At 41.2% G+C, this 12,844-nt stretch overlaps 1 protein-coding gene and 1 long non-coding RNA gene across 5 annotated transcripts in view; both read right to left on the bottom strand.

Moving 5' to 3' along the window:
* The window catches only part of PAPOLG (poly(A) polymerase gamma), a gene marked incomplete at its 3' end in the record, with an annotated part of 40,038 nt that overhangs the window by 10,342 nt on the left and 16,852 nt on the right, over positions 1 to 12,844 (bottom strand). For 2 of the 4 annotated variants that reach the window (XM_084515586.1, XM_084515589.1), the window contains exons 22-23: positions 12,010 to 12,123; positions 10,866 to 11,881 (exon numbers count right to left, since the gene is read on the bottom strand). In XM_084515586.1, coding sequence (XP_084371712.1) covers positions 12,025 to 12,123 — 99 coding nt within the window. Of the gene's footprint in view, positions 1 to 5,487; positions 5,617 to 10,865; positions 11,882 to 12,009; positions 12,124 to 12,844 lie in introns of those variants that run through there. The other 2 variants (XM_084515587.1, XM_084515588.1) reach the window with 2 other exon arrangements.
* On the bottom strand, positions 1,876 to 5,560 carry LOC311435001. The gene is made up of 4 exons (XR_014691869.1): positions 5,484 to 5,560; positions 4,539 to 4,583; positions 3,811 to 3,888; positions 1,876 to 2,044 (listed from the first exon to the last, which is right to left on the bottom strand). It is a non-coding gene; the product is annotated as an uncharacterized lncRNA (long non-coding RNA).

Raw genomic sequence — 12,844 nt, 5'->3', positions numbered from 1 at the left:
ACCCGCCAGCCTTTAAGCACGGGATCCACCTACAGCGGATAACAATCACTCAACCAAAATTTTATTACAAGCCTTCCCTTTTTCCTCAGGGCTCGCAAGGAGTGTAGGCTACCTAGCATCAGTTTCAGAAGGCCAAATCTGCAGCCAGAATAAGAAAAATGCATATTGGTTCAGTACAGCCCCTCTAGATACATCTCCTTTTAATTTGAAGTCCTACGTGCTTTATGTTTAAGTGTTTTTAAGCCCAATGACTCATGCGTTGTATACAACCAGGACTCTCAGAAAGTGACACCATTCTGAACATAAACCCGTTAACACCTTCTGGAAGCAAATTTATGCATAAAGTCCTCCTACTTATGCAAAACGTACCTACAATCTGTCTGTAGATTGGCCAGCTACTCATCTTATCTGGACGTGCACTAGCCCCTTTTCCAAATGGCCCGGGGCTGTGTCATACTGCCACCTCCCCATGCAAAGCCTTACCGTCAGCAGCTGTGAGTAAGCCACAGTCAGCACCGCTGCTTCACCCCATTTGAATACAGTCTCAACAGTGCCCGTATGGACCTCGTACGTGCATGTACATCCAAACTACCAGCACGCTGCAATGAAGTGAAATTTATATTTACTGGAAGGCCAGCATCCTAGTAAGGCTGCACTTTTTATCTGAGCTTTCTATGCCACGAGGCTGAAGCCCCTCGTGCTCTGGCGCAGAGCAGCGATGGGTTCTGCTGTTTGTGTTCTTCGTTTGGCAGTTGCTACATGGCATGTTAACTTTGCTTTTACAACATTTAGGAAAGTTCTGCGTCTTTTGTGTAATCAATATAGTGGTTAGCCTCTCTCTCTCTCATATCAAATACATGGCAGTAAGTACCAGTTCCTCTGCATAGCAATTCCACTCACAAATGTTAATATTGATAGAAACAACATCCTCAGGCTTTTTCAGGCTGAAGTATTATTGTGCTTTAGGTATAGTAAATGTGTAAGCCACCACACAACTCAGCATTTTCAGATCTTTTAGATGCCTGGAAGAATTAGTTTCTTCTATGTGAGTAGAAAGTGTACTGATCAGTCTTGTGACTTACTTTTGATTAAGAGGAGCAATAAGCCAGGGAAAACAAAAATTCTTTGAAACATCTGTTGCACAATACATATTGATAAAAAAAGAACCAAGATTCCTTGCCCCATGCAGTAAAAGAAGACTTAGACACATAGCCTGTAGAATGGAAACAATGCAAACAAACGAAGGGAAAACTGGGACCACAAGCTTCTTCTGCCATCTAATTGCAGGAGCTAAAGGAACAGGTCTTCCTGCTCCAAGAGAGCTGAAAGAAGTGAAAAAAAATAACTGCTTAATGCAAAAGTTCCGTAACACGCAGGTGTAGAAAGGATGAATTGTGTACTAGAGCCACTGATGCCCTAGCTCCACCTCTGATCAATCTCCGCTGAGACTCTGGGGTGCAAGCAAAGGCAGCAGTGCTGAAGATCAACGTCTTGAATTATCTGTTTCAAGAGGTCTGAGACACGTTGCTGCTAGCTAGCCCAAGTTTTCCTTTGCCTATGCCTAAGCAGTTAGAAGATAAGCATTACAACTTCCCATACTGATAGAACAGAAATTGAGGGTGGGGGTGTTCGGAATAAGAAGCACCTGCTTATTGTTTTGCTCATATTTTGCCTTACTCCTTGCCATCACAACAGCTCGTCCTTTAAGGACCTGCAGGCCACTCCCCCAGCGACCATGAGTAACTCTGGGGTTTGCGGTGTCTCGGTGAAATGCCCCCTCGTGGTCACTGCCAAGATTTCCTGACAGGGTGTGCAGACTGCTGCGTTCCCTGTAAATTTCACTTATTCTGCTTCTGACAGTGTCATACCCGTGTGGTTTCATGCTTCTTCCAGCGCGAGGATAAAGATCTTGGTGCAGAAAGCAGAGAATTTCAGTCCCTGTGGTCTCTCCAGTTCTCATGTCTAAGAAAAGTAGCCAAAGACAGCTGACAGTGCCTCTTCCAGGAGTTTCCATTAGAGGAAGCCCGCATAAATAATGATCTGCCTAACAGAAAATAAATGTAGATCAAAGTTCCCACTTCTGTAGATTCACAGAAATACTGTCTAAACACAATGATTTGTTTGAAAAACAAAATCAGATTAAGAGAGTCAAATCTAAGTCTACTCTGAAAACTGAGAAGTATGTTACTTTAAAAAAAAATAAACAGCTGTTTTTGTTAACTTCTTACTCTAAGAAGAAAAAAAAAGAATGAGAGGACCAGTTCAGATTTAATACCACTTCAAAGCTTTTGAGAGATTAGAGGCTCTCTCTTCATGCGGTCAGCTCCATCTATACAAAATATGACTTACACAAAGCTAAGTAAGATTTCCTATTTGGCACTTTTGCACAGATAAGGTTCCTATTTTGGGTGCTCATCGGACTTAACTGTAGCCCCAAGATTTGTTACAACACTGAAGACATCTGTATTTGCTAAGTAGGCTTGCTATCTGACATTATTTGACCAGTAGCTGGGATAAACACAATTATTGAAAATGCGAACTTGATCAAACAAAACAGCAATTAATGACTGCTGCTGTCTTGTAAATTGCTCGTGTTACCTTGTTTTATTTCCACCTGTTCATACTCTATAGTGCTAGGGCTTTGGGGCTGTTTGGGGGAAGAAGATTTATCATCCTACCTCCACAGCGGTCTAAGACTGGAGTTCCTTATGTGCACTGCAACCCCATGAAATAATGACCATGGTCAATCTAATCTCGTATGTGTTTAGGCAACCACATATGATACTATCTACCTACTGTTAGGCTGCCTATTGCACAAGAAGTACATATTGTATTCACTCTTTAATGTCCTTAGCAATCAGCTCCATAGGCCAGGAACTGTTATTTCTTTGTTTCATGGTGATTATTCCAGAGGCACAATGGTTACGTTAGGGCCCTGAGCTCTGTCACACTACTGACAATTCCTTCCCCAACAGCAGGCAACACCAATGCTCACAGGGTGCAAAAAGCCCATTAACAAGCACACGCAAAGTAATTAGCGTCCTTCTAAACCCATCATTTAGTAGTTGTATTTTTAAAAACTGAAGTTTATATTCCTTTTATCCATTTGTTACATACAGCATTATTTCTGCTTCCTGAACGCGCACCATTAAGTTCCAACATCAACATAAAAACTGGCACAGCCATGCAATTCTAGAACTTTTGCTTCTGCAAATACTCCTAGGATCTACACCACACAACCCTCGGTGGCTGGTGACCCAGTTACTACAGACTTGGTCAGTTCAGGACTTTACGCTTGCAACACAGTTAAAACCTTCTTTGCAAAACAGCACTGCTGTAACTGGTCAAGTGGAAACCATGTGACCCGACATGTTTTTAATTGTAATGCAAAGAACTTTTCATTTACATAGCTCAGGACTAACATATGCTTCTGTCCTGATGCCAGAGGACACCAGAAATGCTGGAAGTGAAAAAAGAAGGCCACTTGAATAATTCACTCAGACAATTACTGTCTCATCATTACCATCCCTGCTTAGAAGAATGTTTACCAGTGCCCCTAGAAGAGTGGAAAAATAAAATTAAATGCATAGCTGAATGGAACCACAGAATAAATTACATTTAGCATAGCAATTACAGTTTCTCCCAGCTTATATGCATTATGAACAACCTGTATATTTGTGTGGTCAACAACCCCACCTCATAAACATCCCTGTAATTAATTTGAAATAACAAAAACCAGGTGGAGATAAATGCTATTTTTGTTCCCTTCATAAGATTATTTCACTACTTAGATATACTTAGTTGATTCACCACAAACAATGAAGCTCAGGTCCGCAGCCAGGAGAAGGACCCAAGTCTGCCAGGGATGAAGGTGGTGGCAAGAACCTCCTAAAGTGATAAAGGAAACCAAACTGATTATGATTTATGAAAACAATAAACAAGAAAGTACCCACTGCTTAAAAGATTAGTGTTTTTCATCTCCCCTTAATAGCGGCCACAGCTGCTCTGTGAGCTACTGTTCTCTAACAAGCCTGTCCAGCTCTCTTTTGCAATATCCTCCCCAATTCATAAACCTGTAGCCCAAACCCTTCAGCTTTTGCAAAAGATACTGCTACACATGATGTGTTAGAAAGTGCTGGTGTTTTATGAACAGAAGTTTGTTATCTTTATGAATTCCTATTCCGGCTGAGTAAGATGGAGGAGAGCCAGAATTCTGTGGTTGCTTTTTACAACAGTGTCGCTACCTTTAATCATGACATGCTCAAGGAGCAAAGATTGATTAACAGCTCTGTCCAGGAAATCAAGGAAGATTCACACTCCTAAAGCTACAGAAGGGTACGACAACTTCACTCGACTGGGTTTCTTCCACCTTTGAGAAGATTTCAAGCAACAGCACATTAGGCCCTAGAGGCACTCTCATCGTGTTTGTTCACTTCACTGAAGAGCCCTTGATTACAGCAGTAAGTTTACTAAATTTTGGGGCCACGCAACAATACGTTCTTAGCAATACAAGAAGTGCCAAGAACGTAATCACATACCTCTTTCACAGAGAAAACTTCCACTTGGGTTGACTGGAATTTCATCTGAGTGATAAAAATACACAGCCATGCAAACATACCATTCATTTAAGTATTTTAAGAGTGAGAGCTACCTATAACTTGTTGTAACCTATCATTCATTCAGAAAGATGCAATATACCAGTTCACATATATGACATTCAAAATTCAACTTACCCCATTCAGTAGCTACCACCTTTTCCTAAAGGAAAGCATTTGGCTTCTGATGAAATCAAGAGTCATTTTAATGTTGAATCTAAAGGCAGATAGCTTTTGGACCTAAAATGCACAATAGTGAAATGAAGTCTCATATCATGGCTGTGCGTTGGAGGCCAACCTGTGGAAAAACCTAGGTGCTATGCTGCCTACTACTGCAGTACCTAACACACGTTTTAGGGATTCATGTTTCTCCCAGTAACAGTGTCTCCATCTCATTCAGTTCCTCAGCATTATTTTGTGACACGTGGCTTTAACACAACCTGAAGCAAGGAGCCTCCTATGCTGAAATGTTCTTTGGGATATACAGCTTCCCATAAAATTTGGTGGGATCATTCTACAAAGATTTACTCAGTTAAAAGCTACGCTCATCCTTCACATAAAAGCTAGGATTACGTGCTACAGCAGCACTTTCTCTACTCAGCAGCAAAAAAAGGCATCCCTAGCGGAGTGTCTAAACCCAGATCTTAAGGACTAAGTAAAAAGTCACCTGGGATTTGGACGCTTAGGACTCAAGTACTGGTCTTTTTAGTATTTTTATTTTTATTTTTTAAAAAAAAAGGAAAAAAGAAACTCAGCACTCAGCATCCACTCATTTTTCTGAAGCAACTACTGGTAATTCCTATTTTAATAACTCTATCATCAGGAACTACTGGGATTCCCCCTTAACAACCTCACTCACCTCTGCAGTGATAAAATAAAAGAACTCACCCATCAGCACTTAGGAGGCTGTTAACTTGGATTTGATAGACCTGTTGTACTGTGTGTTGTGCTAGAGTTCTTGGACTTTTTTTGTGGAGAATGAAAAATAAGCAAGGAAGATCAGTGATGATGATTCTTCTTCCTAGGAAAGTAATCAACATCTGAAAGGAAAGCTGTTTAATATTCAAGACTATAAATAAGCAATAAGAATAGTGGGCTACCAGTTCCCTAGTGGCTTAAAAATCAGTAGTTGGTTACAGCTATAATCTCCTAGAGACCGTTACAGTCCTTCTCAGCTGGGTACAGTAACTAACATGTACTGGGAACCCCCACTGCAAGCATGGACAACATGACTTAAAAAAAAATAAGGGTCAAACAACAGTTTCACATATTCAGGAAATTTGGCTTCAGTTTCAGCACAAGCTTTTTTCTGATCTCTCTCAACTGACTAGTTTCTATAACAGATCTGTTAATGCAGAGATTTAAGGAAAAAAATCAGAAATGTTGTAAATTATTATTAAGCACTGAAAAAGAATTTCCATACTGTCAGGAAAAGCCTTGACAAAAGTGCACACTAGTGCCAAAACTTAATGCAAATTTTTAGTCTAAGGAACAATTAGTGCGCACCCTGGTTCATCCTCTGTCCTTTTATTTCAGATGAGAAATCATCTTCAACTTGTTAGTGGCATCTATTACTTATCAAACAGAAGATCATCCCATGTTTCACAACAAAAGCTCTCCTTAATAAATAGCTGAAAATCAAGAAACAGTGACTTGAGGAAAGAAGTTCATATGCAAGCAAGAGCTGATGAAGTAACAGTCTTGCTTAGGAGTCACTAAGAACTCGTGGGTAGTTTAAGCTGAAGTCTTAAACTTTTCTAAGTACTTGCTCTGCTTTTATTTGACGTTTGAGACCTTCATACAAGGACAAATAAAAGTGCAGCAGGGTTTCCCCAGTGATATCACAGCCACTGAAATAAGGGATGACCTTTAAGGCTGAAAACATGCAAGACTAAGTTTGAACATACGACCCCCTCCCCCATCTGAGCTCCACAGTTCGGCTTCTGGCCAATCCATCTCTGCTTATTTGTTACCGAAAGGTGAACTGAAAGCAGCTTTAATTAAGCTGAGCCCAGAGAAGACAGATACTGCCCTTACTGAGTTTTCCCCCCATGAAGTCACAACACGTAAGAATGGGAGAGAAAAATCAATTGACTTCATTACTTATTTCTGTCAGAGAAATATAATTCAGCACACTGATTTATAGTGTCACAGGCTTGTGCCAATATTTACCCTGAATTACAGAGAAGTAAACATCTCTGTACTTACGCAACTTATCATTTGGTGTAACCCAATGATTTATTTAGTGGGAAAGCAGGGGACCAGGGGATTCCCTTGCTTTCTCATTGCTAGCACTTAGCTGATTGCAACAGATTCATTTTCCTCAAAATGCAACTCCCAGAGATGTATTTTTATCCCATCTGATTTTCTTAACTTACTGCAGACAACCACTTTATAGAAAGCACTGTTATCTAGCATTTTCCCATTGCTGATGAGTTGATAAATTAGAGATTTGTTTTGCAAATGCATTCAACAGAACCTACGTTGGTTTGTTTCACAGAATCTATCCAAGTTGTTATTCTATACAGCAAAAGAGGTAGAAAGACCCGTAAAAACACTCAAAACAAGTTAGTAAAGTTAACATACGCTGTTACTATCCAAGACAAAAACGGAAGTAAACGTAACCATCAGCTACAAATCTTGCAAGAAATACTGAAAGGTTTCTGGTTTCGCATATATGATTCAGAAGCAGGAACAACATTCAGTTTCCTGAAGGTCTAATGCCTGCCTCATACAGGAGAGCAAAAAATGTCTAACTTCAAAAACAAGCGTAATTATTACTAAGCTCTAAGGAAACGCTCACAATGCTGGGTTTATGTCCTGTCCTTCTACTTAAGTAGTGGAAGAGGCTGTGCATTACATCATTCAACAAAACTTCAACTTTTCTTCTCTGCATGCACTTGAATATAGTTCATATGATCACCTTCTGTTCTTGCCCAGCAAGCACACAGGAAGAAAACTGCTGCAACAAAATAAATTCTAGCAATTTCCAGCTCTAGTACCTACTGACTGAAGCATTAACTATGTTTTTGTTGTTTGTTTGGTCATTTTACCATCAGTGCCTTCTGTTAGTTATGGCTAGTCAACACTTCCTATTTTAAGACCGCATTTTCAGTTACTCCCAAGTTTGCAAAAAAAACGTTCTCTAGAGTATGATTACATATATTGCCCCCATCTGATTTTTATGAAAAACAGAACAAAATGACTTGGTCATTTCTAAGAATGAGTCACAGGGAAAGTGTGCCACCTTAATTGTATTCAAAGAACTCAAAACTTTTAAGAAACTCTCAACTTCTTCACATTTCAGAAACAGGGACATGAAATTTAGCATGGAAGCTGTGCTGGTGTCACTATTGGACTTTTTACCGTTCCTTTGAAAAACCACACAAATCTGGGCATGTGTTGAGCTTTTAAAAAGTCTGAGCTTACACATGCCTGCAGACTTGCTTAGTAACAGAAAAAGTCATCAGCTTTCTCTCTGCTGCACGTACTGTGGAGAGTGAGCTAGATGGTCCCTGCCGAAGGCTGCTGCTTGCCTGGCTGCCACAAACTAAAATTGAAAGTAGATTATTTCTCTGGTTTCAAGACTCCCAGGGCTTTCTGTCCAGCACAGAAGAAAAAAAAAAAAAAAAAACACAACACACGTCAAGTGTAAAGGGAGCAAAGATAGATTTGGGTGGGAAAGGAAGATGTGAATATCAGGGAAGATAGGAAGGTAGGCAAGAGTCTCAGACCAGCCAAAAAGAAAAGAGGTGAGCTATGATTAAGAAACAAGGATGGGTGTCAAGCATGATGAATCAGACAGGGTCTTCCCAGCAAAGAGGAACTGCCCAAAGACGAGCTGTCCCAGTTTGATTTCTATCAATGTCCTGAAGGTCAGAGAGCTGAGAACCCACCAGGTTTTATCGTCTGGAGTAACAGAATTACCAGCCCCCTGGCTGCTGTTCTGCTAAGACTTCCACTACCCCAGAACAACAGGAGAGGTCCAGCAGGGGGCCAGGTCTCAGCTGTTGGGCTGCACCCACACGCTGATCCCCCGGCCACAAGCGCAGAGAGCAGCTGAAGGAACCCTGAGCTGCAGGAGTCGATGCCGGGAGGCAGCTGAGGGTGCTCACAGCCTGTGACTGCCCTTCCTTCTCAGCCCTAGAAGCTGAGAAACAGCTGAGAAACATCCCCAGCGCCCTCTGCTCGGCCCAGCAGGGTTCAAGGCAGCGCGAGAGCCTGGGCTGTCGGGCACCACAGGGCTGCAGGGGTGTTTCCCAGCCGCCTGCTCGCAGAGCGCTGCGGTCACATGCCAGCACCGTCACAGCAGCTCTCAGTCCCCAGCCTGCCCCCGCTGCAGGAAACCTGCCCCAGCGTGGGAAGCCTGGGCCACGGCCCCCCATACCCGACAGCTCTCCCCACCCTCTAAAGAGCACGCAGCCCCCACAGCCGCTCGATGGGTGGGCAAGGCAGCAGAGCAGCCCCCGAGGTGGTCCCGTGGGAGGAGAAGGTGCCCGTTTACACAGGACCACGACAGGGTGACCCCTGCAGTGGTTTGATTTACTTCAGAGCTGGGGCACTGCTGCCTGCAGCCATGGGGGTTATCAGCCCCTCAGCTGTAGGCAGAGGCACAGCCTGCTACAGCCCAGCCCATGCCTGTCATTTACTGGTAAGGCTCAGGACCAGGCTCTTTATAAGAAGTGTGATGAGGTAATGCAAAAATTCAGCTAGGAGTTTTTGCTTGTGTTGAAGCTAAGCAGCTTATTTCACCAAGTATTACATAAAAGCAGTAGTAAGCCCCCTCCTTCCCAAAAATCAACAGCAGCAGTTTCAAGATACCTCTCACCTCCCCCCCACCCCCTTTGCTTTTTACTCACTGGGACAAGAAATATTCTATCACCCTTAGTTGCTAGAGGCATATGCATTGCAACAGAAGCATAGGTAATTCAGGAACTGTTCCTTTGGTGATACTGAGCAAAGAAAACCCTGGGATACAGTAATTCCAGCAATGGAATTCCTTCCATATAGTTAGTAACTTGGAGTCATCGGAATACACAGAATTGGTGTCCAAATGTACAAAATACAGCCAATCCTTTTTAATGAGATTAATTATCCCTCTCTCACCCCTTCTACCTCAATCTCCAAGCCACACACACAAAAGCCAGTTAAGAATGCAGATAGAAAAGGACACTTCCAGGAAGTCCGATGGAATACAGGCTCACTGAATTCTTTTACAGCTGGCTAACTTAACTTTCAGTGCCTTTAACAGAAGACTTGGTGCATAAAAAAGGAAAACACAGTTGTCGTAATTTGAACTCTCATCAAAACAGCTGAAATCTAGCCATTAACCCACCAAAACCAAGAAGAGAACACTCAGAACACCAGATAACAACACAGCCCTGGGGCAGCACTGCACTTCTGCAGTACCTAGGGAAACCCCAGAGCAGTGAGGTCACCGTGCACTGCACCAAGCATTGAGCCAGGGTATATACAGAGGAAGTGTGTATCCTCACCTATTCCGGATCAAGTCCCAGAAATTAGTAACCTAAATCCTTCCTAAACATTCTTTACCCAAAGATGGGAGAAAAAAATAGAGTAAGAGCGATTAGAAGGTAACCGTAAAGCAAGAATAAAAAGAATTGTGAAAGCATTCCTCAGTAACCATGAGCCAGCTTAGTTTAAGACCAGTTGTATTAATGTGTGTGCTAACACAGGGGTTAAGGGCAGAATGGCCCAGAACAGGCTTGGAATACTCAAAAGGAATAGTTTGTTTAAAAGCTTGATATTACAGAGTTGTAGACTACTACAAAGACAACTTTGTTATTTAGCTTTCCTATTTAGTTTGCTATTTACCTTACCACCTACTAAGGATTTTTTGTTTTTAAGATAAATTCTCCCTATTCTTTTTAAAGTCCTTAAAAGTCTTGTTGAGAAGGTTACAAGTGGACACTTAAGATGAACTCAGAATTGCTGTTAAAGCCAAGTAACTTCTTATTACAGAAATGCAGGGGTATCTATTGTTCAAGTAGCAAACTGGGAATTCAGCTGTCAATTCAGTTTACAAATTGCACTATTCATTCCATGGGCATTCATTCAAGGCCTGAACACATCAACAGCAGGAAAGTAGCGATATTAACACAAGTTGACTACATTTTGCAGGAAGTTGTGCCCACCTGCTCCTATCCCTCTGTACAATTGGTTTGCCATTTTATTTTCAGTTTTGTTTTTCCTTAATCTGAACCCATCTACATTAAAAAAGATGGAGGAAAGACAACTGAAGACTTGAAATTTCTTTGGATGATAGTATTCGACAGTACATACAAAAATACTCTGAAAAAGACAACTTCATTTACAAATATCACCAATTATAAAGAAATTACAATCAAAAGATAGCATATTTACCATAATTAGAATCTCTCCACCCCCCAAAACCCCTAATGCACTTTACTGAGTAAGCAGTGTTATCAGTTCGTTTACAGAACCAGACTTAAGGCTACTACAAGTTTTCAAGCAACCATTTTGAACAGCTTCCAGGATTTCACTGAAACGCAGTACCACTTTCTACATGCCAGTTGCTTTAAAGACTGCAGTTTACAGGTGTGCAGTGTCACGACAGCCTCAACTGCTGCAATGCTGAGATGCATCTTCACTTCCATGTTCTGCATTTAGCTCAGCTACCCAGTGAAAACAGAATTCAAGTCTCATGTTGGAGCAGTCTTAAGAAAAAAATGTAACATGGCATGGGACGTGTCTATCATCTCCATACCTCAGTAGCATCCTCTGTTGCATTTTCTTCAGTATTTAGGTTATTTATGGGCCTCCATGGGAGGCAATACTTATGTAGTGCATGGCTGTGCTAGACAGTGGAAAGCTACTGCCTTAGAAGCTGAGCACCATTGTGACAGACACACAGGAGCATATGTGCCAAACTGGAAGATAATTTAAGATAAGAAAAACACATCTACATCGACTAGGAAAGCTCAAATGAATACAAGCACATTCCTACATGCTTGAAAACAATATAGACATAGTGACTTGTTAACCCTGTTTACATACATTCTGAATCCAAGTTACAGGACAAGCTGTTTTTGTGGCTATTTCAGAAAGCTGTTTCAGCTAGTGATAATTAAGACTTTTTAAAACGACTAATAAAGACAGATGTTGCAAGGAGTACACAAAGTAGTTCCAAAGGAAGAAAACACGTAAGCTAATACTACTAAAAAAGGCCATGTTTTTCGTAGACTGTGACTTGTCACTTGATGATCTTGGAAAAGCTACACAGTAATAGGAGTATCCTACAGCATCTGCAGGTCAAAAAACAAACAAATATTTAACTGTCTGACACTGCAGTACAGCAACAGTAACAGCCCATTCTTTGTTAGTAACAATACACATTGCTAATATGAATCACTAAACAAATAAGTATCTTTACCTGAAGAGATAAAGGTTACCGGTTAAGGGTAAGTCTGATGGATCTTTTAATAATACGAATATTAGTTGTTGGAACAGGAGATGAAATATCTGGTAGTTCTTTACTGGGAAGTCTCTAAAACACAAAAAAGATGCCATAAAAAAAGGAAGTTTTAAACACATGAATTCACAAGTAGCAGCAAACTTTCTCTAGCTGAATATAGCACCATTCTTTATGTACCAAATCAGTACAGCCCAAAATATTCACAGAAAAGGGTGTTTTCCACCATACCACTTATTTCCTTTGAAAACTAGTGGTAAGAGCATTTTCCCCTCTGCACACTTACTTCTTTTTGTCCTTAGGAAGTAATTATCTCAATTCATGACAGAAAAGAAGTTGCTCAATGGCATAATACAGGAAGTTACCACCCTTCTTGGACCGATGGATTAGGAACTAAGGGTTAGCTTAGTGATATGGTTTAGTGGAGGACTTGCTAGTGTTAGGTCAGAGGTTGGACTCGATCTTGAGGTCTCTTCCAACCTAGAAGTTCTGTGATTCCGTGAATACAGACTGCCTCTACTGTCTACAGTACTTCCAATTTTGTAACTCATTCTTTCAACATTTCAACTGACACCAGAATTTAAGCTGTGTACTTCAAAGCTTCAAATCTTGTCACAGCAATGAATATACAGGTGTTTAAAGTAATTACAGCTCAGAACCCTGTGAGATGTCTGCAAGGAGTATACACAATCCTTTAATAAGGAAATAGCAAACTAGGAAATGAACCATCAAGGTTCAAATGAATGGAGACAGGGTCCTTCAAGTCCAATAGGTTTTAGTCTTTGACTTCAGTTTT

Source organism: Aythya ferina, assembly GCF_964211825.1.
Source record: "Aythya ferina genome assembly, chromosome: 3".
Taxonomy (NCBI): Eukaryota; Metazoa; Chordata; class Aves; order Anseriformes; family Anatidae; genus Aythya; species Aythya ferina.
This window is presented reverse-complemented; position numbering and strand designations above follow the sequence as displayed.